Source organism: Carya illinoinensis, chromosome 12 (genome assembly GCF_018687715.1).
Source record: "Carya illinoinensis cultivar Pawnee chromosome 12, C.illinoinensisPawnee_v1, whole genome shotgun sequence".
Lineage (NCBI taxonomy): Eukaryota > Viridiplantae > Streptophyta > Magnoliopsida > Fagales > Juglandaceae > Carya > Carya illinoinensis.
The window spans coordinates 3,071,987-3,096,234 of record NC_056763.1 but is presented as its reverse complement, the minus strand read 5'-3'; the positions used below and the strand labels follow the sequence as shown (position 1 = coordinate 3,096,234).

At 36.2% G+C, this 24,248-nt stretch overlaps 1 protein-coding gene across 8 annotated transcripts; it reads right to left on the bottom strand.

Annotated features, from left to right (window-relative positions):
• Positions 1-3,075: 3,075 nt before the first annotated feature.
• Positions 3,076-15,018, bottom strand: LOC122289439 (protein NARROW LEAF 1-like). 8 transcript variants are annotated; one of them, XM_043096418.1, is made up of 7 exons: positions 14,521-15,018; positions 13,512-13,776; positions 12,176-12,673; positions 11,853-11,996; positions 6,056-6,296; positions 4,275-4,775; positions 3,076-3,762 (listed from the first exon to the last, which is right to left on the bottom strand). In XM_043096418.1, exons 3-7 carry the CDS (start codon positions 12,668-12,670, stop codon positions 3,329-3,331), a joined length of 1,815 nt encoding a protein of 604 aa, XP_042952352.1. In that variant the 5' UTR covers positions 12,671-12,673; positions 13,512-13,776; positions 14,521-15,018; the 3' UTR covers positions 3,076-3,328. The 8 variants fall into 8 exon arrangements, with proteins under 8 accessions (XP_042952352.1, XP_042952353.1, XP_042952354.1 ...); XM_043096419.1 differs by having other exon boundaries at positions 13,531-13,776; XM_043096420.1 differs by having other exon boundaries at positions 13,573-13,776.
• Between the last annotated feature and the right edge of the window lie 9,230 nt (positions 15,019-24,248).

Here is a 24,248-nt window from a genome sequence, read left to right as displayed (position 1 = left end):
TATGCAAGGACAGAGCCCTTGTACGAGAGGGACCTATATTTGGTTACAAACTGGACCTTAACTTCTATATCAGCATATTCTTTATAGTCATAATATTCAACATACTTCTCTATGATTCTTTTAGCTGAGTAAGCTCCTTGCCCTAACCAAACTGAATCAATTTTTATTGAGAAAAATGAAGAATTAATAGCACTTATCTTCCCCAAAAGTATATTACTTAAATATCTAGGTATAGTCCCAGGAAATGAGTTATTGGAAAGATCCATTATGCTTATCATCCTTAACCAACACAATTGACTTGAAATCATCCCACTGAAATGATTGTCACCTAGCAAAAGTACTTTTAAGTTGTAAAGTTTGTTGATTTCATCGAGGATGCTACTGGAAAAGTTGTTACCTCTAATATCAAATGTCACAAGAGATGAGGAGTTGAAAAGAGCTTTTGGTAATGATCCTGTGAGTTTGTTCCCTTGTAAATATAGGTTCTCTAGACTTGGTAGATAGAGATAAGAAGGTAAAGATCACAAAACCAATTTATAAGAAAAGTCTATAGTGCTCCATGCACTTAGTTCGCATGGAATCTGATCATAAAAAAGATTATTAACCATGACAAGAGTCCACAAATACGTCATATTTCCAAACCTTTGAGGGATTGTACCTGAAATGTCTTTATTGCTGACATCTATATACAATAGTGATGACATTGAATTAGGTATCGATACAATACTAGTGAATTGATTGTCATTCATATGCAAAAACTTAAAGAATGGTGACTTGAATCACTCTAAGAAAATCTCACCATTAAAGTTGTTATAACCAAGGTTCAAAATTTGCAATAGCGTGCAGTTGGTGACCAATTCTTTTGGGACCTCACCCAAGAATTTATTGGAGGAAAAATCCAATACTTCCAAATAACTCATGTCATTAATTGAGGATGGGAGATTACCTTTAAACTTATTCTGGAAAAGGTTTAGATACTTTACATTTGACCAAACCCTTCCAATTTCTTCTTGTAGTTTTCTATCCAAGTGATTTTCTGAGACATCCATCCAAGAAATGTGCATGTGGTGATATAGTGACAAATGTAACTAGCCCACAAAAGAGTTATCAAGTAGATCTAGAATATGTAATCTAGTATTTTTTTCAACCAACCAATCGGGAAGCTTCATTTCAACTTATTTCGAGAGAAATTAACAACTTCTAATTTGCGCTGATAAAAAAGAAATCCTAGTATGTTGCGAGTAAGTTTGTTGAGATTGCAGTTAAAGAGTTCAGTGACCTTCAACTGAAACAAAGTGGCACAATCCATGGAATTTTCGATTTCTATCTTAAGATTATTGTTTTGGTTGATGAATCGAATAATCTCGAGCTTAGAGTAATTGGCTACCACATATGAGGATAGATTTCAATTAAATTGGTTCTCAAAAATATCTAATAATCTAAGAGATGTCATATTGTTCATGCATGGAGGAAGGATCCCCTCAAATTGATTATGAGATAGATCTAACTCCTCAAGCTTCTTCATTGCGCACAATTCTCTAGAAAGAAATAGCATTAGTATTGCTTATGCAAGATTGAAAAAATGATTGACCTATTGTTGTGATACAAAATGGAATAACTCAAAATTAACCATTCTCTTGTATTTTTTTTCTTTGTTACATTCCTAGTTAATTACACACCATTAGGCTAATTCTAACAAAATGTAAATGCTTGTTTATATTTGATCAAAGACAAAGACAAAACCTTGAGTGAATATAGTTCCCCAATAGATGGAGAAATACTTCCCGTGAACAAATTTTTTATGATATCTAAAATCTCCAACCTGCTAAAATTGGCCAAATCTACAAGAGAAATTATGTTTCATTAGCATGGTATATAGGCTAATAGCACAAAGACATCCCTTATCGATTTAGGTGATTGACATTGATACCAATAAAGAATTATCCAACAATATGGCAAGTCTCCTCCTGTTCCCCTAGACAAGTTATCCCATCCTATCAAATCGGTGATTACAGTATCAATTCATATTGCAACTAACCTTCCATGATCTCGGTCTGATATTCTACGGGCCTCTTCCTTGAGCCTGGGCTTGTTGGGGTGAGAAAAGGTCCCTCCACATAAACTCAAAAATTGCTAATTACCATTATCCCGATTTCATATATATAATTGTTAATACAGTTTCCCATTAGCTTTGACCACTATTTACAGTCTTGAGCAAACCTACAAGTCACAAGAGAATGGCTCTTGGGGATATCTCTGATACCCAAGTTGCAGAAAGGAGAGTGTTGTGTAATAATTCTAGAGTTTGTTTCCCCCTTATATGGACTCTTTTATATGTGAAGGGTTCTTACCACGTGAATGTTTCTTTCCTTCTGTCGTAGTTGGTATCACATTTAATGTGGGCTACGCCACCCAGTGCATTTATTGCCATTTGTGGGTTCATGTTCAGGGCTTCTTCAATTATTATTATTTTAAAAAATGATATTTACAGTAGTTATATACTGCATAAATATCGTACATTTTTTGTTTTTAAAAATAAATAAATATGAGATTTATTTAAAAAATTAATTTTTTAATAATAGACTACTCTTTTTCAAAATGAGTACACGACTCTTACATAATACGTGACTACATCTAACATTATTTATCTACTTTAAGCCACTTTGCTTTTAATGTTGTATCATCCCTGCGAGAGGCAGCTCAAAGGCAAGGCAACTAAAATCTAGCCACTCACTTTCACAAGCCCAATACAAATCATCCCTTAAACAAATTTTTATTCAAACAATTCTCAAAACTATCACAAAACCCAACTCAAGCCGCATCCCAAAACAAACATTCTCAAACATTTTCTTACCCTATAAGATAATGTTTAAATAAAAAAAAAAAAAATAGCTGCAGTTCGATGAATCAAACATCTCAAACTTAATAGCACCTAAACGTATTGCAAGCCCAACTACCGAGGCAAAACTGCACATTCCCAGCCGAACATCTGCAGTCTTTAACTAGGAGGAGCTGAAACGAATATGATCTCTCTCTTAAGGGGCTTAACAAATGGCATGGAAAAATGGATGCTTCTGGAGCAACATTCCCTACATCTTTCATAAATTGTCTCAAACACCTGAATTAGCAAAGTTGATAAAGACGGTAAATCTTTTGATTCAGGAGCTTAACAAAGGGAATCCGGATTCATGAATATTTCTAGGGCATCATCACAAGGGCTAACTTTGATGGTCCAGATTTCAGTAGACCCAGCTCATTGTTTGAGCTGAAATTTATACACAACATCAACATGTAATCAAGGGTTAGAAAGTTTTGACATAATACAGATTCATTTTGGTTCTTCTGCACTTGTTGAAGCATCTGAACGCCTCCTCTTAACATCATTGTCACCCAGGTGCAACGAAACACATACATCTTCATCACGGCCACTTCTCAAATAAGAGAGATTCTCTGAAACAGCCCTAAACTGTGTATTATTTTTATGTAGAGGGGACCATCGGGTGAAGCTTGGAATGAACTGATGCTCAACGCTAGGAGCCACCTTGATCCCATCTTCCAAATGAAATTCTGTTACCAATAGTGATGGTTTCACTGTTGGGCTGTTGCCTTCTACTTCCAGTGGGATGTACTGAATCTGAAGACCCAGTGGTTCAAATTTATCCTCAACTTTGTCCTTCATCAGCATTCCATCAGGTGGTGAGGAGTCCCCGACGGTCGACCCAATTGCTGTTGCTGACATAGCTCTTTGTCCTTGCACTGCAACTATAAATAACAAAAACATATACTTAGAATCAATCACGATTAGTCCGTTACAAAATTTACAAACCAGTTAACAATTCTATTTGTGCCTGTACTTGTACCTGGTTTTTCATTTATCATTAAATTACGTAAATTTCCCTCCATTTCTGTGTGTGCATGTATGTGGCTGGCTTGGATCAAAGAGGTTTTACATGCTCATTCTCTTTACTTGTACTTCTGCTACAACACAGGATTGGTTTCCGTACAAGCCAAATACACTATATTTTTAGGTGAAGCTTTCCTTCCTCATGTTATCTCTTATAAGACCGTAATATGATAACATTTCCTTATCCTAAAACAACTTTGTCAAATTTAAAAGACGACATCCTCAGCATTGAAAGGCATCCTGGTTTTCTGATTTATACAAAATTGCACCAGAAGCTTAATCAGTGTACTTGTGAACAATATAAATCCAGAGTAAAAGGCAGGCAGATCAGATACAAAAAGACAACAAAACAGGCATCTGCAGCACAAACCTTTGAGTCCTTCATCAGATGTGATGAGATCAAGTTCAAGGAGATTGAGAAGGCGCCCAAGATCAACCCCACTAGTCCAATTTTCGGGAGGTTGGCCAACTTTGAGTTTAAGTCGGCCCCTGTTAGCAGTTCCACCCCATATGATTCCAATTGGTCGTGGCTTCTTGCCATTTTCACCCTTTAACATGATGAGGCTTCCACTATCTCCTTCAAGGTCAAAAGTCTGCTGGTTCTCACCCACAACAAGGAAATCAGTTAAGAAGCATATGCCTTTCTCATCATTGTACTCGAGAGCATAGGCCAATACGGTTCCAGTGGTCAAGCCAGAACTTCTTCCAACCTTCATGACCTGCTTCCCAATAAGGCTACTAATTGGAGACTGCAAGTCTATAATTTTGACGTCATCAATTTCTCCTACACCTTTCACAGATGTAGTAACGGTTGACATGTCAAAATCATTGGCAAAAGGAATGAATGCACCATCTGCTCTAACAAATGTCTCTGCATAGATACCATCACAAAATGAATTTGTAGTGGGGTCAGGACATTACAAGCTTATAAATTAATGAAAAACCTATATTTTAAAACAAGTAGATATCTCTCTTATTTTTTCCTTAACATCTACTGTTTTTTTTTTTTTTTTTGGGGAGTGGCTAGATACATCTGTTAGCAACATAATATAACAACAGCAGAAAAATTTAAATAAAAACATTTAAAAGCTGCAAACCAAAAAAGGAAAAAAAGAGAACTCTAAAAGGCACAAGTGTGGAGGAGAGAGAATCCGAGAGGAAAAAAAGAGAAACTTTATAAAGGAATGAGTCACACATAAATATGGAGCAGAAAATAAGAAAGTACCCGATTCATGTTCTTACTAATACTACTAAGCCTTAAAATCATTCTCTCTGTAAATTGATTATAAGTTTAAGTTGAAGCAGATTATTTGAAACACGATTGATTTGAGCAGTGTTACATTCCTCTTAGGTTACATTAATTTTTCTCCTGTTTGACGGGGATGCAAACAGACATGCATGCTGCAATGCGAGTTAATTAGGTAACACAAATATCCTATGTTAGTGGCTTCATTACATAGGAAAAAAATAAGATAAAACCAAGAGTGTGTCATCCAAATTGTGGTGGTATATAGAGTGCGGTTATTAGTGCAACTACCCTCCGGGGCAGGGTGGCCACATGGCCCCCAGCTCTGGCCCGCAGCCGCCTGCCTTGGTTGAACAGGCGGGCAGGTTTTTTAACTCTTCGTCCATAGATCCACCCATCAACCACTACAAATATAAAAAAACTGCCACTAATCCAACAGATCGAACAAAATCGCACAAAATTAATCTAAAATCCAGCCTGAAGTTGGACTCAAGCAGTTCTGAAGGGTCTGGAGAGGAAGAAGTAGGTGAGTGGTTGAAATGTGCAAAAATAGGGTTAATTCTTATTTTTGAGAAGCAAGTGGGCAGGCGGGTGGGTATCCCACCTGCAACCCGCCACTTTTTAAAAATTTGATACACAGCCTGCCTGCCCATTCCCTAGTGGCACAGGTGGGGCAGGCCCAGATGACCCACCGTCCACCCCTACTGGTTATCCTAATGATTGAGACTATGCCTCATCATTTTTTTTTTTATAAGAGACTATACCTCATCATTAATCCAACTACATACATTTATTCTCCATGATAAAACGTTCAGGCTTGTTCACCATTCATTTGTTTAGTTACTGTAATCAATGGCATGGTTACATCAATTATAGTAATCGGATTAGTGATATATCCTTATTACCTGGGTTTATTCCAGCAAAGATACCATACCAAAGCTCATCTGTGATAAATGAGGTAGCTCTCTCCACTGCACCAAGATACACCCCAGGTCCAAGTGTTGGAGGCAGAGGATGAAACATCTTCTGATTTGGGTAGTCTAAGTCAACTGCAACGTGCCGATTTGTCAGGAAACCAACTTGCCGGTTGCCTGTTTGGCTCCTCACGATAGCACCCAAGGTTCCATATGTCTCCTGGCTAGCCACCTAACAAAAAGTAAGACATATGTATGACTACTGATGAACTACCAAAGTAGTGGTACCTTGGATTTTAATGTACATAGGTTGGCGCGAGTTTGAATAACATTTTATTGTTGTCAAATAAAATTCTGAGCTGGCCTTAGGTGCCTCTCCTTTTTTTTCCTGTCTTTTTGTTTGATAAAAACCTTAGGTGCTTCTCCAAGTTGAAGTTGAATAAGTGAAGTATGACAGTATAGCAGAAGTGCCAGAAATATAGCCAAGCAAATATCAGTTGGGAAAAAGAAGAAGATGAAGACAGAGAGAGACACCATAACCCCCTTGAGTATGACAGTATACCCTCAACTGGCTATGTAGATTGACCTACAATTTACAGAACGCCATAACCCCTTGAGTAAGAGCTCCCACAGCCAGTTGACCAATATGAGTCAGGCAGGCAAAGCACAGATGCAGGAATCTTTAATGCTAATTAAAGCTTCCTTAAGAGAAACTTCAATTTAGAACTTCTTGCTTTTCATTGGTGAAAAAAAAAAAAAAAAAAAAAAAAAACCTGTGAATCTGTCATAATAGAAACTTGAAGGTTTAAACTATCATGAAACCATTTTAAGCTCTAAGAAATCTTGTTAGGTTGAGATTGTAGCTCAAATATTCTATTCAAGACTATGGGACCAACAAGCAATTCCATTTTGGCATATCTGCTCTATCTAGCACAAGGACTTCATTTCAAAACTTAGTCTATAAATCTTTTTTCTCACGTCATTGATCTCATTCCCTTGTAAATGCTGCCCGTGTAGCACTAAAGGTCTCTAAACATCAATGTGACCTTTTTTTTTTCTTTTTATCTTTCTTTGAGGGGAACATATTCTCTTGCACCAAACGTAGGAGGCTCTTTTTTGAAGGCCAATGACCAGTTTAATCTATTAAATGACGCATGTACTCAGAAGAAATGAATTGATATGATCCAGCCAAGATCACAAACTCTGGCTTATAGAATTATCGATAAGAACAAACTTGTGGTCAGCCCCTAGACATTTAAAAATAGTTAATGGGGATATTGATATCAACCAGAACAGCTAAAAGAAACATTAACTCAAGAATCTTATAAACTCTCAGTACTATAATATTGGCAAAAAAGTAAAATAAAATAGAGACCCACACAGAATATGAAGGTTCCATGTCAGACACGTCTTGTGCTGCAATATATGTACGATACAAATTTTTGAATATCAGTAATATAAAACTATTAGTATCATGTTTTATGTCCCTATTTCTTCAATAACTTGCTCCTAATGCCAAAATGAAATATCAATGAGAGGTGACTTTGCGCCTTTACAAAGGAATATTTGATTAAGCCAGGGAGAAAAGGTGAGCAGCACAGAATCCTTCACGTGAATGAATAGGATGACTAGCTAGTGAATATCATATAATTGATTTATATTAAAGATAACAAGAGCAATCTTCCCATTCCACGCCACCTTTGCCTCATATCCCTTGCCGGCGGTCTTGGGGGAAATGATACTCTCAGAGCTCTAGCCAAGCAATGCCAATAAGGAAACAAGTTTCTGATTGAGGTAATCACAAGACAATAATAGTTCCGAAGAATGAGGTCTTTAAGCCCAATTTGGCCTTATGATTGAGGTCTTTAAGCCCAACTTAAGAATGTTTGTATTGGTCTTTTCAACAACTTTCTTGTCCATAAAGACCATGAAAGTGCATTTGAACAACTTGGACTAGATATTGGGAATTTTGAGATGGCAACAACATTTTGCAAAGAAAGTGTACATTTACTGTTACAAAAGTGTACATTTTGCAAAGAAAGAGTGCTTTTTACTAAAGGGATTCTTCCCCCTTTTGACAAAGCCTTTTCCATCCTGCCAACCTTCTTTCAATCTTCTCAATCACCCCGTCCCAGATGGCTCTCACCTTATAAGCAGCCCCTAAGGGAAGATCAAGGTATTTCATGGGCAAAGACGATACCTTGCACCCAAAACATTTGCTAAACTTCTAATATTATGCATAGGGCCCACTGGCACCATCTTTGACTTTCCAACATTCACCTTTAGACCGGATACAGACTTAAAGCAAAGTAAGAGTGCTCTTAGTGACTGAACATGGCCAAGATCTGCCTCACAAAAAAGTAATGTATTATGTGCAAAAGAAGATGGGAAACATTAACAAAGCCTTGTTAGTACACCCACTGAAAAACCAGCAAGAAAGCCTCCACCAACTGCAGCCCCAACATTTGACTAAGTGCATCCATACTATAACAAAGAGAAAAGGAGAGAATGGATCCCCTTGTCTCAATTCATGGGAACTCTTACAGAAGCCAACAAGGATGCCCTTCATCAACACCAAGAAACGGGCCGTGGATATGCAATACTAGAGAGCTTAAGGCCAGCAAGGATAGAGAGGAGGTCCAAGAAATCCTTCACAAGATCAAGAAGGAAACTTTGGATTCCCTGAATTACAGACTACTGGATGGAGTACTCACTGCTGCTTCATAAAAGAAGAATTTAATCTACCAAAATATGTCCTCAAGGCTTCACTCATGAAGCATGTACATGACAGCCCCATAGCTGGGCATTCTAGGTACGAAAAGACCTTATGCATACTAAAAGAGATTTATTTTGGGTGGGACTGAAATTCAACATTAAAAACGATGTCAAGGAATTCAATATTTGTCACAGAGCTAAACTGCAGAGGGGGGCTTCTGCAGCTCTTGCCCCCTCAACAAAGGGTGTGGCCATGCATCTCATTGACTTTCATAGAAGGACAGCCAATCCTATATAAGTACTTAGTAATATTAGTGGTGGTCTAAAGATAAACAAAAATTCTATATGCAGTCACTTTTGCATACTCTTTTGCACACTCTATTGATGTGATTGGTTGTGTATTAAAAAAAATTGATGCAGCCAATCATATCAGTGGAGTGCGCAGAGAGTACGCAAAAGCGACTGTTGTAGCATTACTCAAACATAAATAAGATGCTCATTTTATAGCAATTGCACATCCATACACATCTGCCAAGATAGCATATATTTCATCCAACACGTTATGAAGTTCCATGTATGCATGAAAACATTGTGATAGAGTGAGAACCTTCAAAAGTAGGTTCTGGTGGGAGAGTATTAGGGCTCAGGTGGCCTAGCTAAACTTATATGGGACTGCCATTCTCAATCGGATAGGCAGTGAAATTGTTAACAAGACATTGGAGGAATATTTGAGGTTTTTCTTTGGGGACAATCCAAGAGATTGGTCCAAATGAATGTCAATGAATGGTGGTATAACGCAAATGACCAGCTATCTACTAATGCTACATTGTTTGAGGCTGTGTTTGGGGATTGCCAACCTGCTTTTTTTCCTCACCATGTGTATGTGGGTCAGGTTGACTACATGCCCAGCCCAATTTTCGCTTTACCCTTGATCTCAACTCCAAAAGCTGAGATTTCAGACCAATAAGTGTTTATGTACATAGTTTCTTGTATCGAGTCTCCTTCAAAAGCCTCAAACACCACCTAGGTTTGCATTAGGTTGAGATTTTGTGGTGTAGGCAAATCCTGAAGATACCTCCTCAGGCATAACAAGACCCACTTACAACTGTTACTTCCCCCACCCTCCATGTTTCCACCTCTGCCCCTATAAGAATGTTGGGCTGCCGTGAAGCTTGCCAAACCCTCCAAGGTCGCCTTATACAACTTCCCATGCACCATATTAGGCCTCAAATGGAGTTGGTATGAGATATATTCTTCCTCCATAGTGAGCCAACCCAGCACCAATTTGAACTAATGAACCTTTGTCTTTGCCACTAGAAACAGAGACTTTGAACACAGAGACTTGCCTAAGCACTTCAGGAAACTTTTCCAACCCCTATCTTCCACACCTTCCACTATGATAATAAACCCACATCTCCCTCCTCCATTGTTTCATAAGTTCATGACAACCCAACTGCTTTGTTTGCTCACCATGTGCCTATGGGTCAGGTTGACTCCATGCCCAGCCCAATTTTTGCTTTACCCTTCTCCATTACCTTCAGCTTTGGCGCATTTGATGTAGTTTTAGTTAAGCCCGTCAACCATTGCAAGCCGGCCAAGCCTGTGGGCTCTTTAACCATAGACTGAGAAGGAACACGCTCAAAGCCCACATCTGAGCCCAAGCCCAGTCCACTTGTTTGATCTCAACTCCAAAAGCTGAGATTTCAATAAGTGTTTATGTACATGGTTTCTTGTATCGAGTCTCCTTCAAAAGCCTCAAACACCACCCAGGTTTGCATTAGGTTGAGATTTTGTGGTGTAGGCAAATCCTGAAGATACCTCCTCAGTCATAACAAGACCCACTTACAACGTTTACTTCCCCATCCTCCATGTTTCCTCCTCTGCCCCTATAAGGAAGTTGGGTTGCGTGAAGCATGCCAAAACCTCCAAGGCCACCTTATAAAACCTCCCATGCACCATATTAGGCCTCAAATGGAGTTGGCATGAGATATATTCTTCCGCCATAGTGAGCCAACCCAGCACCAATTTGAACTAACGACCCTTTGTCTTTGCCACTAGAAACACAGACTTCGAACACAGAGACTTGCCTGAGCACTTCAGCAAACTTTTCCAATCCCTCCCTTCCACACCTTCCACTGTGACAATAAACCCACATCTCCCTCCTCCATCATATACTGCCATCACCATGTATCTACTAAACTCATTAGAACATCGTTGCATAAGATACGTTCTGTTTGCATCCTTTAATGTTCTATAAAAATCCTTACTACTCACTGACAAAGCACAAGCTTCCACTGTATTCACCTACCAACCAACCCACTGTAGCATACTACCCATGATGATATCCTTCATCACATTCATGCTCCTTTCAATAATATGTAGAGCAGAGTCACCCTCCCTTGCAAACTCGAAAACCTTTGAGCCGACCACTAACTTCCTTAGAGCAACCAGCTTCTCCACCAATCACGAAATAGAAAAGGATGATAATAAGAATAGAAAATATGTTAAGTGAAGGGTGATGAAGAGAAGAATAAAGATGAGATGATCTAATCATGATGAAAAAACACAGAGAGAGAAGGAAACAACTTATTTCCAGTGAGAAGCACTAGGAATGGTCATTGGGGATATGAGAGAGAGAGAGTTTATGCATAGTAATTTTCATGGAGAGTTTATGCGTATTTTTCATGGAGGAAATTTCAGTTGCAAAACTGAACAAACAGTTTGTAAGTTTAGGATCGGGAGAGACAGCAGAGAATAGGTATTTGACGTTGGGAGCGCACACACACGCATGGCTACAAACTTAGGACTCTGCATGAGCCCAGTAGGCCACTATTTGGCTTGCTAGATTGTCAATATTGCTCAAAGAATAAAATAATCCCTCAAAATATGGAGAACATGAAGCAGTGGTATAGGCCCAGAGATTGATAAATACCAAGCTACCAAACTTCATGCAATAAAAAGCCCGCCAAAATAATCAAACTAAATGGAGATAGAGTATGCATAGACAACTAGTAGTTTCTCTCTATAAACTAGTCTAACAACAGTTTATGCTTGCTCAGGAAAGTAAAAATACCTGAGAACCCGAACCAATACATGGATCACCACCACGCAAATCATCTACAATCTCAGTGTATAATTGTTCTTTTGGAGCAGGCTCAGGTGCACCAAAATACGAGAATTCTACAACGTCCACATCACACCATACACCACCAGGTCCCTGATATAAAGATTCAGATTCCTTAACAGCGAACAAATAATAAAAGCAAACTGGTGTCGAGCAGGAATAGGAAATATCAATCAGTCACTCAGCAAAAACTAAGAATAATATTTGGAAGGAAAAAACAATAATATGAAATTATATAATTAGAAAGGTGAAAATGAACTTGCTTTCCAGACCTCTAGGGCAGTAGGAAGACACTGGATGGGGCTGAGCCATTGCTTGTGAACTTTCCTGGATACGAAAACAAGAATAGCTGGTATGTCGGTTAAAGCACCCCGTCGAATACGAAATCCAATTGCTGTGCCAAGACTGTAGCAACGCAATATCTTGCTATGAAATGCCCTGATGGTCATGAGTTCAAGCAATGTTGTCGCTTGCTGTCCTTCAGGCAACCGGCCAAGAGTTCCAGGTAGCACCCCTTTCTGTAAATTTGAAAAGTAATTTGCCCTCTCTTCAGCAGCATCATTTAGTCGGCTTGAATTTGGCCATGAGAAGTAAGCGGCAGTGCTCTCACAGTGCTGTCCAGCTGATGCAAAGGGTTGTATTGTTGGTGGACTTAATGAAGGCATATTAGAATGACTGCAACAGTTTCTTTCAAGATCCAGAGCTGATTCCTCGGAGTGTGTTGAACCAGAGCAACGCAACCTCATATTAACTCTGGTCCGTTCCATATTCTACTAAACCAATTGACATAACATGGTTATTGGTGAAAGAAACCAAAGTTAATGAATGAAACAAGAATCTAAGAAGTAAGGCAAACAGGATCAGAACAGAAAAAGACAAATAAAGGAAAGGTGCACAACAATAACAAAGAGGAAAAATAACTCTCTTGCTTGATGCATACATCAAGTAAAAGTAATTATGGATACGATCTCAAAGCTTGAACTGGAACAACAGAAAAGAAAACAATAAAAAAAGAAGAAGACAAAAACAAAGTCAACAGATCAAGTGGAATATAGAAACTATGGGGTGACTGCATAATCAGCCGACACTCTCAAAATGGAAACTACAGAGAAGAAACCTGTGAGTTATAAGCTCTTGAGGGAAAGGATAGAATTCATAATAAGTACAGCAAAGTGACTTCCAGAAAGCAGTGAGCACCAACATCTCAAGTTCTAAACATGTCAAAATGGGTGAGATAGTTAACATGTTGCTTCCCTCAATTTTTCAAGCAAATGAAAAGAAGGTTAAGAGTAAGTAAAATGTGGAAAGGAAGCTATCATCAACAACTGCGAACCCAATTTTTTCAACAATCTAAAAGAAGTACTGCATTATGTGGGATCCTTTTTATTAAGTGTATAATATGATGCAATTCGTTTTGATGAAACATAAGTTGGACAGCTACTGCACTTATTTAGTTTTCCCCATATACAGCAATGATTCTCACTTCTCAGTTTTAGTTTTTCCCTTTGATATATTTTACATAATTCAGCACAGAAGAAAAATATCTCGAGGTTCATGGCATGCAGCGGTTTCAACACTTGAAATCACACAACAAAGACTTTTGCATACATCCACATTTTGAAATTACCGCCAGCTCCTTGAATGCAAAGCTAAGTCGATAGTAACATACAATGTTTCTTCTGAGAAATACATATTAAACAAAACCCAATCTGGCATCAGACACGATGGGCCACCAATTGAATTTGCACTGCCCGACAGAAAGTGGATGCTGGAGACATGAAGGGGTAAAAACTGACGCAAAAACCACTAAGGGTTCCTCAAAGGTGCAATATGAAAACAGTAAACGAACTCAATTTACATTCTCCCGCACTACCTACAGGAAGAAAATGCCATTAAATTAAAAGAGGACTGCTTTTTGCCCACAATGACAGCTTTATGCACAGCCTAGTTCAAGAAGAAAAGAAACGAAAAACATAATTAGGCAAATAAACCTGAAAAGACATGACACTGAAAGGGGGGAAAAAGTTACATAGCTAAGCAAAATTACAAATGACAATGAGCCCCCACTTGTTTGGTAACCCAGAAAACTAAGAAAAGAAATGGGAAAAAAAAATCAACCCGAAACCTGGCACCTTTTGAAATTGTAGTTCCTAATAATGGTAAAGTCACTAAAAACCGATCATAAAAAAGTTGAACTCACTTCAGGCCGGCATTTTGCAGTTGAGAACAAAACCAAGAAGAAAATGTTAAACTCAAATTTATTTCATGTCCCTGTGTATTTCTCAGCAACCGGACAGAACAAGAAAATGCAATATGCAATCCCTTGTGCCATTGGAGTTGTAGTTTGTCTTTAAATAATTAAATCACGAGAGAGAGAGAGAGAGAGAGAGAGAAGAATAAAGAACTATATAAACGTCAAAATCACAGCGCCAATAGATAATCAGCAATGGTGAAGGTTCGGTTTTTTTCTCTTTTTTTCGGTGAAAAAAAAACAAGAACACATGAAGAATAGGAAAACCCGGAAAGCAAAAGGCACATCTTTACACTGACCAGCAACAAAACTGACCGTACGTGCAGAAAAATATTCAAAGAGTATAGCAAGAAGGGGAAGACTCACAGAATTGCAAGCAATGCTGAATGTCCAAAATTTGAATAGCGTCTATCTATCGTGCCCCTCAAAGATACCGGATTGAAGAAGAATTTGTTCAAAAGCTGCAGCTTGCGTTGTATGTTGGAGGTTGACAGAGAAACCCACGAAACCCAAAATCGTATATATTATGTACATAAATATGGTAAAGCAAGCGGCGTAGCGTGCTCTGACTTGCCCATATATTTAATGAATTTGTTCACTTTTTTTTGTATAAAGGCACAGAGAGATAGTGGAATATGTGTCGTGTCGTGTCGGGTGTTGGCAGCTTCGTATTAAGGATTCAATTTCTGAAGTATCTCCATGGAAGCCGTTCGATTACACTATTCTGTATCAGTACGTCGAACTCCGATTGATTTTCACATGCAAGAAATATTGACATCCGTCCAACTGCCTACGACTGCGAGCGCACATGTAAACGCAACAAAATTTACAACAGTTTACGACTAATGCTGGTGAGAACCCGTTTGAGCAACGATGCCATGTGAACTGCTATGTGTTTGGGGAAAATAAGGCACCGTCTAGTGCCACGTATGTATGTTATTTTCATTATTTTGAAGTTTGAATAATTTTATTTATCATTTCTGCACACTATATATCACACATATTTTTAAATTTTTTTTTCATTTTTCCTATTATAAGTATGTGATGTATAGATGATAAGTACAACAAATAAATTAGTTTAACAAGAATAAAAAATAAATTTAAAATATGTAAAGTGTATGATGTGGGATGATAAGTAACATCCCTTTTTGAAGGTTACTTGAAAAATATAAGCCAAATTCTATCATTTTCTCTCTCTCCAATCCACAAATTTCTTTGCGGTTGATAGGATCTTGTCCAACGCCTCCAGATTAACCGTCTGAGAGACAGGCCTCCAGACTAACCGTCTAAGAGACACAACTCTGTCTTAGACCGTCATCTAAGATAGCCCACACAACTCTCACTCACATGGAGTGGAGTGCAAACTCTACGAACCCTAAGTCCTAAAGATAATGTTTCCTAATACTACCTAAAACAAACTAAATAAAGGAAAATACATAAAAATCACTCCAAAACACACAATACACAGAAAAAACTAAAAACCCATGGACTGAAATCATTGAGTCTTAGGAGAGGTTGCTTGGGTCATGGGATGAGAGAAATTATGTTTATAGTTATAGAGTACACAAATGTTGTGCATTCTTTTTTTAAAAGTGAGTCAATATGATATCTAAATGAAAAAATTAAATTTTTTTAATGATAGATTCTACTCTTTTTTAAAATAAATATGTGGCGCTTGCACGACCTATGACTGTATCTAATACTATTCTTAAGGGAATGTTTGGGGAATTAAATGAGATAAGAAATCAGTAGTGAAATGGTTTGTCAATAGTAGTTAAATGGTTTGAGTTAAGATATTTTATTAGATTTTGAGAAATGAGAGATAAAAAGTTAAAACAAATATTATAAAGTTAAAATATTGTTATAATATAATTTTTTAATATTATTTTTGTTTCAAAATTTGAATTATCTTCTGTGTTCTATTTGAAAGTTTGGAAAAGTTATAATTATTGGATAATGTTTAGATGAAAAAGTTGAAGATTTGAAATTGAAAAGTGTTTATATTTTAGTGATATTTTGAGAATTGAAGTATGAAAAATCTTGAGATGAGATGGAATTTGTTTCCCAAACAACGCCTAACTCTCTTCATGTTAACTGAAACTCAAGCCATCATTAACACCATCAAATAACCATTTTCCTATTGGAAATAACCTTCACCCTACCATTAATACAAACTTTTAACGTTTAAGGAAAAGTAGAAAGAGATTGTTGGAGTATAGCCTCAAAAATAGAAGATATGGAATTAAATTCAAAATATGAAAAGGGCAAATTAGAGAATGCGCATTGACAGTTATTTCTATTATTTTTGTTACTCATTTTCATTTCTGTATAAGTACATGTAATGCACTTGAATCAATTCAATTCAGTAGATTCAATGCAATACATGATAGTTTTTCATCTTCTTCTTTCTGCTTTTCAGTTTTCCAGATTCTTATCTTTCATTGTCAAGTTCTTAACATGGTATCAGATTAAAAAATCCACAAATATTTTTTCTGGAACTTGATCTTTCTACATTACACTATCTTATCTCAAGATCTTGTAGTGACTCTTCACACAGTTTTGCAAAATTTGTGTATTCTTTACAATTCTTGAAATGGCCTCTATAAGTTCTACTAGTTCTATGAGCAACAATCCATCATATGATTCTTCCAGTCCTTATTACCTTCATCCCAGCTATAACTCAGGTGCTCTTCTAGTCTCAAAGATCTTCAATGGAGATAATTACATTACTTGGAGTCGATCAATTGTTATAGGTTTGACAGTCAAGAATAAAGTTGCATTTGTTGATAGTTTGATCAACCCACCTCCTACAACTCAAACTATTGCACACACAGCTTGGTTGCATGCAAACAATTTAGTGCCTTCTTGGTTGATTAATTCCATTTCCAAGGAGATCAGAAACAGTCTATTATATGTCGCTTCAGCTCTGGATCTTTGGAATAAATTGAAGACTCAGTATTTGAGAAGTGATGGACCAAGATTGTTTCATCTTGAGAAATCCTTAAGTTGCATAAATCAAGATTTTTCCTTAATCACCGAATATTTCAATGCTTTTAAAACACTTTGGGATGAGTATGTGAGCTATATTGTCCATTTCCTACTTGTACATGTGGAAAAATGTCATCTTTTACATGTAATCTTTTCACTTTCTTGATGCAAAGACAGCAATCTGATTACGTTTTGAAGTTTCTTGTTGGCTTGAATAATTCGTTTACTTCTATTAGAAGCCAATTACTTCTTATTGTCCCATTACCATCTATAGCCAAAGTGTTTTCTCTGTTGCTTCAAGAAGAGAGTCAAAGACAGATCAGCAATTCAGTTTCTAGTGAAACTCGTGCATTGATGGTAAAACAGTCGAATCCAGCAACTTCTTCATATTGATTCTCAAAAGAAAAATTCAAGAAAGCTTCACTCCATTGCACACATTGTGGATACAATGGACATACCATTGAAAAATGCTTTCAGCTTCATGGTTATCCCCCTAGGTGGACTAGACCAAAAGGAAAACAAAATTACTCTGCTTATAATGTTATTTCAACTAAGGTCTGCAATCAAACCAACAATGAGAAACCAAAGTTTTCTTTAACTGCTGAAGAAATTAATAAGCTCATAGCTTTTGCCAACAATTCTTAGTCTTCTACAATTGCTCAGAATATCCCTTCAACTTGCAATCTTGTTACATCTTCAAATTTCTCCGGTAATGTCTCTTATAATCCTACTTCATTTACTCAAAAATATAATTATCATTGGATTCTCGACACCGGTGCAACATATCTATTCACTACTTTTATACTACTTTCCTCCCAAAGATATCAATACTTCAATAAACCTACCTAATGGCCAAATAGTTCCAACCACTCATATTGGCACAATCTGCATTTCCAATCAAATTTTCTTATCAAATTTACTCTGTGTACCTTCTTTTTCTATCAATCTTTTATCTGTTTCGAAGCTCACTAAATGTTTTAATCTTTGCTTATCATTTTCTCATTCTCACTTCCTTTTACAGGACCAATCCTTGAAGAAGATTATTGGGATTGCATTTGAGAAACAAGGGATCTACATTTTACAAGAAGCTGATCCTAAGGCTTTTTCCTGCAACACATTTAAGTCTAACTTAGCCCATTTTGCTTCTGTTGTCTTACAAAATTCTCTAGATATCTGGCATTACTGATTCGGCCATGCCTCCCCTTCTAGATTGCTTCTCCTCAAGCAGTTAGATCCCTCAATCTCTATCAATTGTCAAAGTGTTTGTGATGTATGTCTATTAGCAAAACAAAAAAAGTTACCCTTTGTTGTATCTCATACCAGTTCTAATAAAAATTTTGATTTGATACATTATAATATATGAGGTCCATTTGCAGCAGTTTCTTATTCAGGTTATAAATTCTTCTTAACAATTATTGATAATTTTATAAGATGTACTTGGGTTTATATGCCTAAAACCAAGTCTAAAGTCTCTTTTATACTCAAGAATTTTTGCAACATGATAAAAACTTAGTTTGACACATCTGCCAAAACAGTAAGGTTTGATGATGAGTGTGCAAAAGTGCACTCTAAATGCCCTATTATTGGACTAAAATGCTAAAATGTGAATAGAAATCATAGAAATTAATGTGTATTCTTGAATTGAGTTTCTATTTACTTTGAGATACTCCTAAACAGACTTTTATGTTTAATTTTAGAGTTTATAAAAGAGCAAGTCAAACCCTAGTCAAATTCAAATGAAGACTTTCATGGGGTTTGAGAGCAATTTGGATCAAGAAAAAAATCACAAAGGCAAAATGCAAGAAATCCAAGTTTGAAATTCACTAAGAGACAACCTGAACATATTTTAGTATTTTAATTATAAATTTCCACTCACATATTGGATTGATGTGATTCTTGATGAGTTGGAAAGCTATCTTAAAGGGCTATAAATTTTCTCTAATAAAGATTTCCAAATTTGAACTCTTGAACCACGTACGTGACTGCCAAGATGAGTCCTAAAATTTAGGCATTTTTTTATACGAGAATTATGAAGACAATAGGATTTCTTTCTTACCCTATATAAGTATATCATTAGCACGAAACTAGGGGGAGAACCAGCAGCACCGTGGTGAGAGGACGGACTGAAGAACGAGGAGACAAAAGTGGTTTCCATGGCCGCCGTTTACTTTATTGTTCTATTGAGATTTTTGTTATCTATTATATTTATGGGTAACTAAATTCTTAAGTAGGGCTAAGAATGAACTTATACATTAGATGGTATTCTTACTTTATTTTTAACTTATGTATTTGATTTTCAATTACTAAAACTCTTTTATTTTATCATTCTTAATTCATTGTTGATGTTTTTTTCTCTGAATAATTATAGAATTTATTTTGTTTATGGATTCATTCATGTTTTTTCTATTGAATGGATTAGTTCTTTGATTATATTTGGATCAATTATTTATCTATATTGATTTAATTCTTTGCTGCAATATCACTCCATGAATATATTGTCATTATTGGATTTCCTCAATAGTGATAATAATTTACGTATTTTAGAAGTGATGAATAATTTTTTAAAATGTTACATTTGGTTTAATTTTGGTTTATAATTCTATACATTCGGATTGGGAATTTTGGAAATGAATTCTCAATTGAATTATTCAATGAATTAAGAAAAATTAAAATACCGAATTTGTGCAAGGGATTCTCAACGCTTTACTGTTTATCAAATTTGAGTATTATTTCCGCTTCACTTTAATTTACATATAAAATTAATCTTTGTTTTCCATTACTCATTTAATATTTTTATTTAGTTTCTTTATTTCTTCTGCTATTTTTTTTAATTTGTCTCTCTATGGAATCGACAACCTAAAGCTGTGTTACAACTACCGCGTTATTCTTTAGATGTAATCATTTGATAATGGACCAGAATTTTTCATCATTGATTTTTATCATGAAAATGGAATTTTACACCAAAGAAGTTGTGTAGAAACTCTACAACAAAATGGAATAGTTGAAAGGAAATATCAACACTTAATTAGCACAGCTAGAGCTTTAATGTTTCAAGCTAATATCCTATTGTCTTTTTGGAGTGACTGTGTGCTAGCTACTGCCCATATAATAAATAGAATTCAAACCCCACTTCTCAATAATAAAACACCTTATGAAATGTTGTTTAACAAAATATCAAAATTTTCTCATTTAAGGATTTTTTGCTGTCTTTGTTTTGCATCTACATTGCAACATCACAGACACAAATTCGATCCAAGAGCTACAAAATGTATCTTCCTTGGATATTGATCTGATATCAAAAGTCACAAAATCATGGATCTCAATAGCAATAAAATTTTCATTTCAAGGAATGTTATATTCTATGAAAATGTTTTCCCATTCAAAGTAGACCCCACAAATTCTCATACTCTTTTTTTTTTTTTCCTACCTCAGAAGATTTATATAGTACAGATTACTTTTCTAAAATCCCAGCTGTTATTTCCAAGTAGTGATTTAACTTTGTCCATCAATGAATCTATGCCAAACACTGATCAAAATACCTCCATGACTCATGATCAATCTAACAATAGTCCAAACAGAAGAAAATCCTCTCGAGTTAGAGAAACCCAGTTTTTTGCAGGACTACTATTATAGCAATGTTTCTTCAAACAACTCCTTTCACTTCTACTAATGATGGTTCTAAAGGTAATCCATATCCTATCTCATCTTTCTTATCTGCCAGTAGAATATCTAATTCACATAGAGCCTTTTTTGCTTCAATTTCAAGCTGTCCAAAACCAAAATCCTATAAACAGACTGCACAATTTCCTGAATGGCAAAAAAAGCTATGAAAAATGAACTTGATATTTTGGAGTTAAACAAAACTTGAAACCTTGTTACTTTACCTAAAAAAAAAACAGACTATTGGTTGTAAATGGATATTTAGAGTCAAGTATAAAACTGATCGAAGTATTTCCTTGGCTTGGAAATAGCAAGATCTAAAGCAGGCATTTCTCTTTTCCAAAAGAAATATGCATTGGATATTCTTCAGGACACGGGAACAATTGGAGCAAAACCTTCTGCCTTTCCAATGGAGACCAATTTCAAGCTAGCAACCATTGATTCTGATTTTTATGAATATCCATCAGCCTACAGAAGACTCATTAGAGCATTGGCAATGGCCTAGCCATTGCCAAGTCCATAATTTAGCTAGAATGTCAACAAATCTATCTAAAATAGATTTTTAGATATATTAGTCCACATTGGACTAGCTATCTTGAAGTCTAAATAATAATAAAATATTATATATTTTAATAATATAATTTTTTTATATTTTACAAATACACTTAATATATTAATTAATAACTTTATTAAATAAATTATTATTTAACTATTTAACTTCAAATTATTATAAATATACTATTTTTATAATTGACTTAATTATTCAATAAATATATTTTACCAACCATAAACCCAACAATCACATATATAAACATACCAACATTTATTCTACCCAACTTTTACCTACATTATGAGAAAATTGTAGATGGAAATGTTATACAAAGACATCTCAAAAATTAATCAAATAGTTAGAAAGAGATACTATGTTGCTTGGAATAATACTAACATCCATAATACTCTATTTGCATATTTCCAATATAGTCCATAAATATACAAACAACAGTCCACAAAAAATGCCACTACTATCAACAAAATAATCTGAATAACCAACATTTATAAATTAGACACCTCCATAAGGTGTCGAAGGAGATGTAGATGTCCACCTGATATCCTTCCGATATTCCTCAAAAATTTTCCGTTGAATGTAGCCAAAATATTCTGCTTGCATGGCATTCAGGCTACTTAAATCTAGTAACATCATTTTCGCTTCATATTCTACTCACTACATTTTGTCAGTTAAAGCTCGGTCCTACCAAACTCTTTCCTTCTTAACTTAAACATAAATAAATTACATGAACCTTTAATCAAACGTTATCTCCACTAAAAGGTGCTTACATTGCTGGTTGGGGTTTCTCAGACATACATTCTGTTGATTGAAATTCTGCATAGTTTATTCATGAGATTTCAAAAACTGAGGGGCAGGATGTTTTTGTTTACATTTTCCTGATGATCAATACATATTCATGAGTTTCATTCCTTTTACCAAATCCTCCTTCCCAAACCAAACAGGCCCCAGTGAAACCAGTCTTTATTTATGCTCTATTTACAGATTAATAGAGGCATGAACCAACTTCCAAAAAACCTAACTGAACTCCTACTTTGTAACTTTAAACACTGACAAAGTCGAAACTGCAAATTAATTCAAGAGAATTGTAAAAAACAGATCAATTTACTCGTGTATGTCAAAAAATTTTCACTGCCATTTCAGGACTGTTAGGTCTACCAGCACGAGTTCATGCCAACAACTACAGACCAAAAATTTCCCAACACATTGAAGAAAAATAAAAGAGCTAAACAACAGAACATCTTGGAGGCTGTCAAGCAAAAACCCCAAACAACATGATCAAGCAACGTCAAACACATCTCAGAAGACACCAAGCACTTCCAGATTACACTATGCCACCAATTTCTCGCCCAAACGCAGGAAAAAATACAAGCAATGTGGACTACCGTATACGATTTCATCTTAAAAAAAAAAACAAAAAAAAAATTTAGATTTTACCCAAACAGGGGCGACGGTAGCGTCGGATTCGTGGGTCTTCGAACCGTCGGCGTGAATGGTGGAGCAAACCGATGACTTCCAATCGTGGAGCAAGCTGATGTTCGGTCAAGTGATTCGATAATGGCTGGGCAAAATAGGGTACGAAAAAATGCTCAGTAAATCGGAGAAGAGGGAGGAAGAGAGAGGAAGAGAAACTTACCGTCGACAGCTCGAAGACGACGGCGTCTGCTGGAGAAGGCAATCGGTGGATTTGATTCGAGGGAGCTGGACGAAGAAGGCCGAATGGGGGGAAAGCTTCGTTCGGGAGAAGCTGCAAAGGAGAAATTGTGATTTTGGGGGAAAACGGTAAAACGAGGGAAAGGAGATAAAGCCGGTACAAGAAAAATAATAAACTATTGTATAGACTCGGTACAGTAGCTCTTCATTGTTGGCGAGAACCCAACAATTACTGTAGCCTTTATGTCAAACTTTTAAAGTTTGACTAGGCCATTGCAGATGATAAATGTCTCTCATACTGGCTATTTTAAACTTGCATATGGCAATGGCGAGGCCATTGCCAATGCTCTTAGGAGGCTATTATACTAACACTTACAAGACAAGACCTTGCATATTCAGTTCAAGTCCTAAGCCAATTCCTTGATAAGCATGTTGTGAGTCATTATCTAGCAGCAGTTGGAGTGTTAAGGTATTTGAAAGCCACTCCAGGTTAGGGATTGTTCTTCTCGGCATCCTCAAAATTGCCACTCAAGGCATTTTCAAATAGTGATTGGGCAAGGTGCATTGATACAAGGAGAAGTGTCACAAGATTTGTAGTGTTTTTGGAAAACTCATTGATCTCATGGAGGTCCAAAAAGCAAGTAACTATAAGTCAATTATCTGTTGAAGCAGAGTATTGAGCCCTTGCAGCCACAACATACGAAGTCCAATGGTTGGTTTATGCACTGCAGGATTTACAAATCAACCATTCTCAGCCAACTTTGATGTATACTGATAGCAAGTCTGCAATGTCCATATCCTCAAATCTAGTTCAGCATTAAAGAACCAAACACATCCTAATTGACTGTCATTTAGTTCGTAAAAAGTTACAGCAAACCCTCATCAAGTTATTTTACATTCCATCTCGACTACAGTTGGCATACATCCTTACAAAACCACTTGGTTCTTTACATTTTCATCATACTCTTCGCAAGACTAACATCCTTCATATTCATGTTCATCTTGAGGAGGGGTGTTGGAGTATAGCCTCAAAAATAGAAGATATGGAATTAAAGTCAAAATATGAAAAGGGCAAATTAGTGAATGAGAATTGACAGTTATTTCTATTAATTCTATTACTCATTTTCATTTTTGTATAAGTACATGTAAAGCACTTGTATAAATTCAATTTAGTTGATTCAATGCAATACACGATAGTTTTTCATCTTCTTCTTTCTTCTTTCTAGTT

Bases quoted from the DNA above. Each gene is read 5' to 3' on its own strand.
- LOC122289439 (XM_043096421.1), bottom strand. From the start codon at position 12,670: ATGGAACGGACCAGAGTTAATATGAGGTTGCGTTGCTCTGGTTCAACA. The intron at 11,997-12,175 runs GTCTGGAAAGCA...TCTTTATATCAG, and splicing joins GTCTTCCTACTGCCCTAGAG to GGACCTGGTGGTGTATGGTG. The intron at 6,297-11,852 runs GTATTTTTACTT...ACTTTTTGTTAG, and splicing joins GTATTGGTTCGGGTTCTCAG to GTGGCTAGCCAGGAGACATA.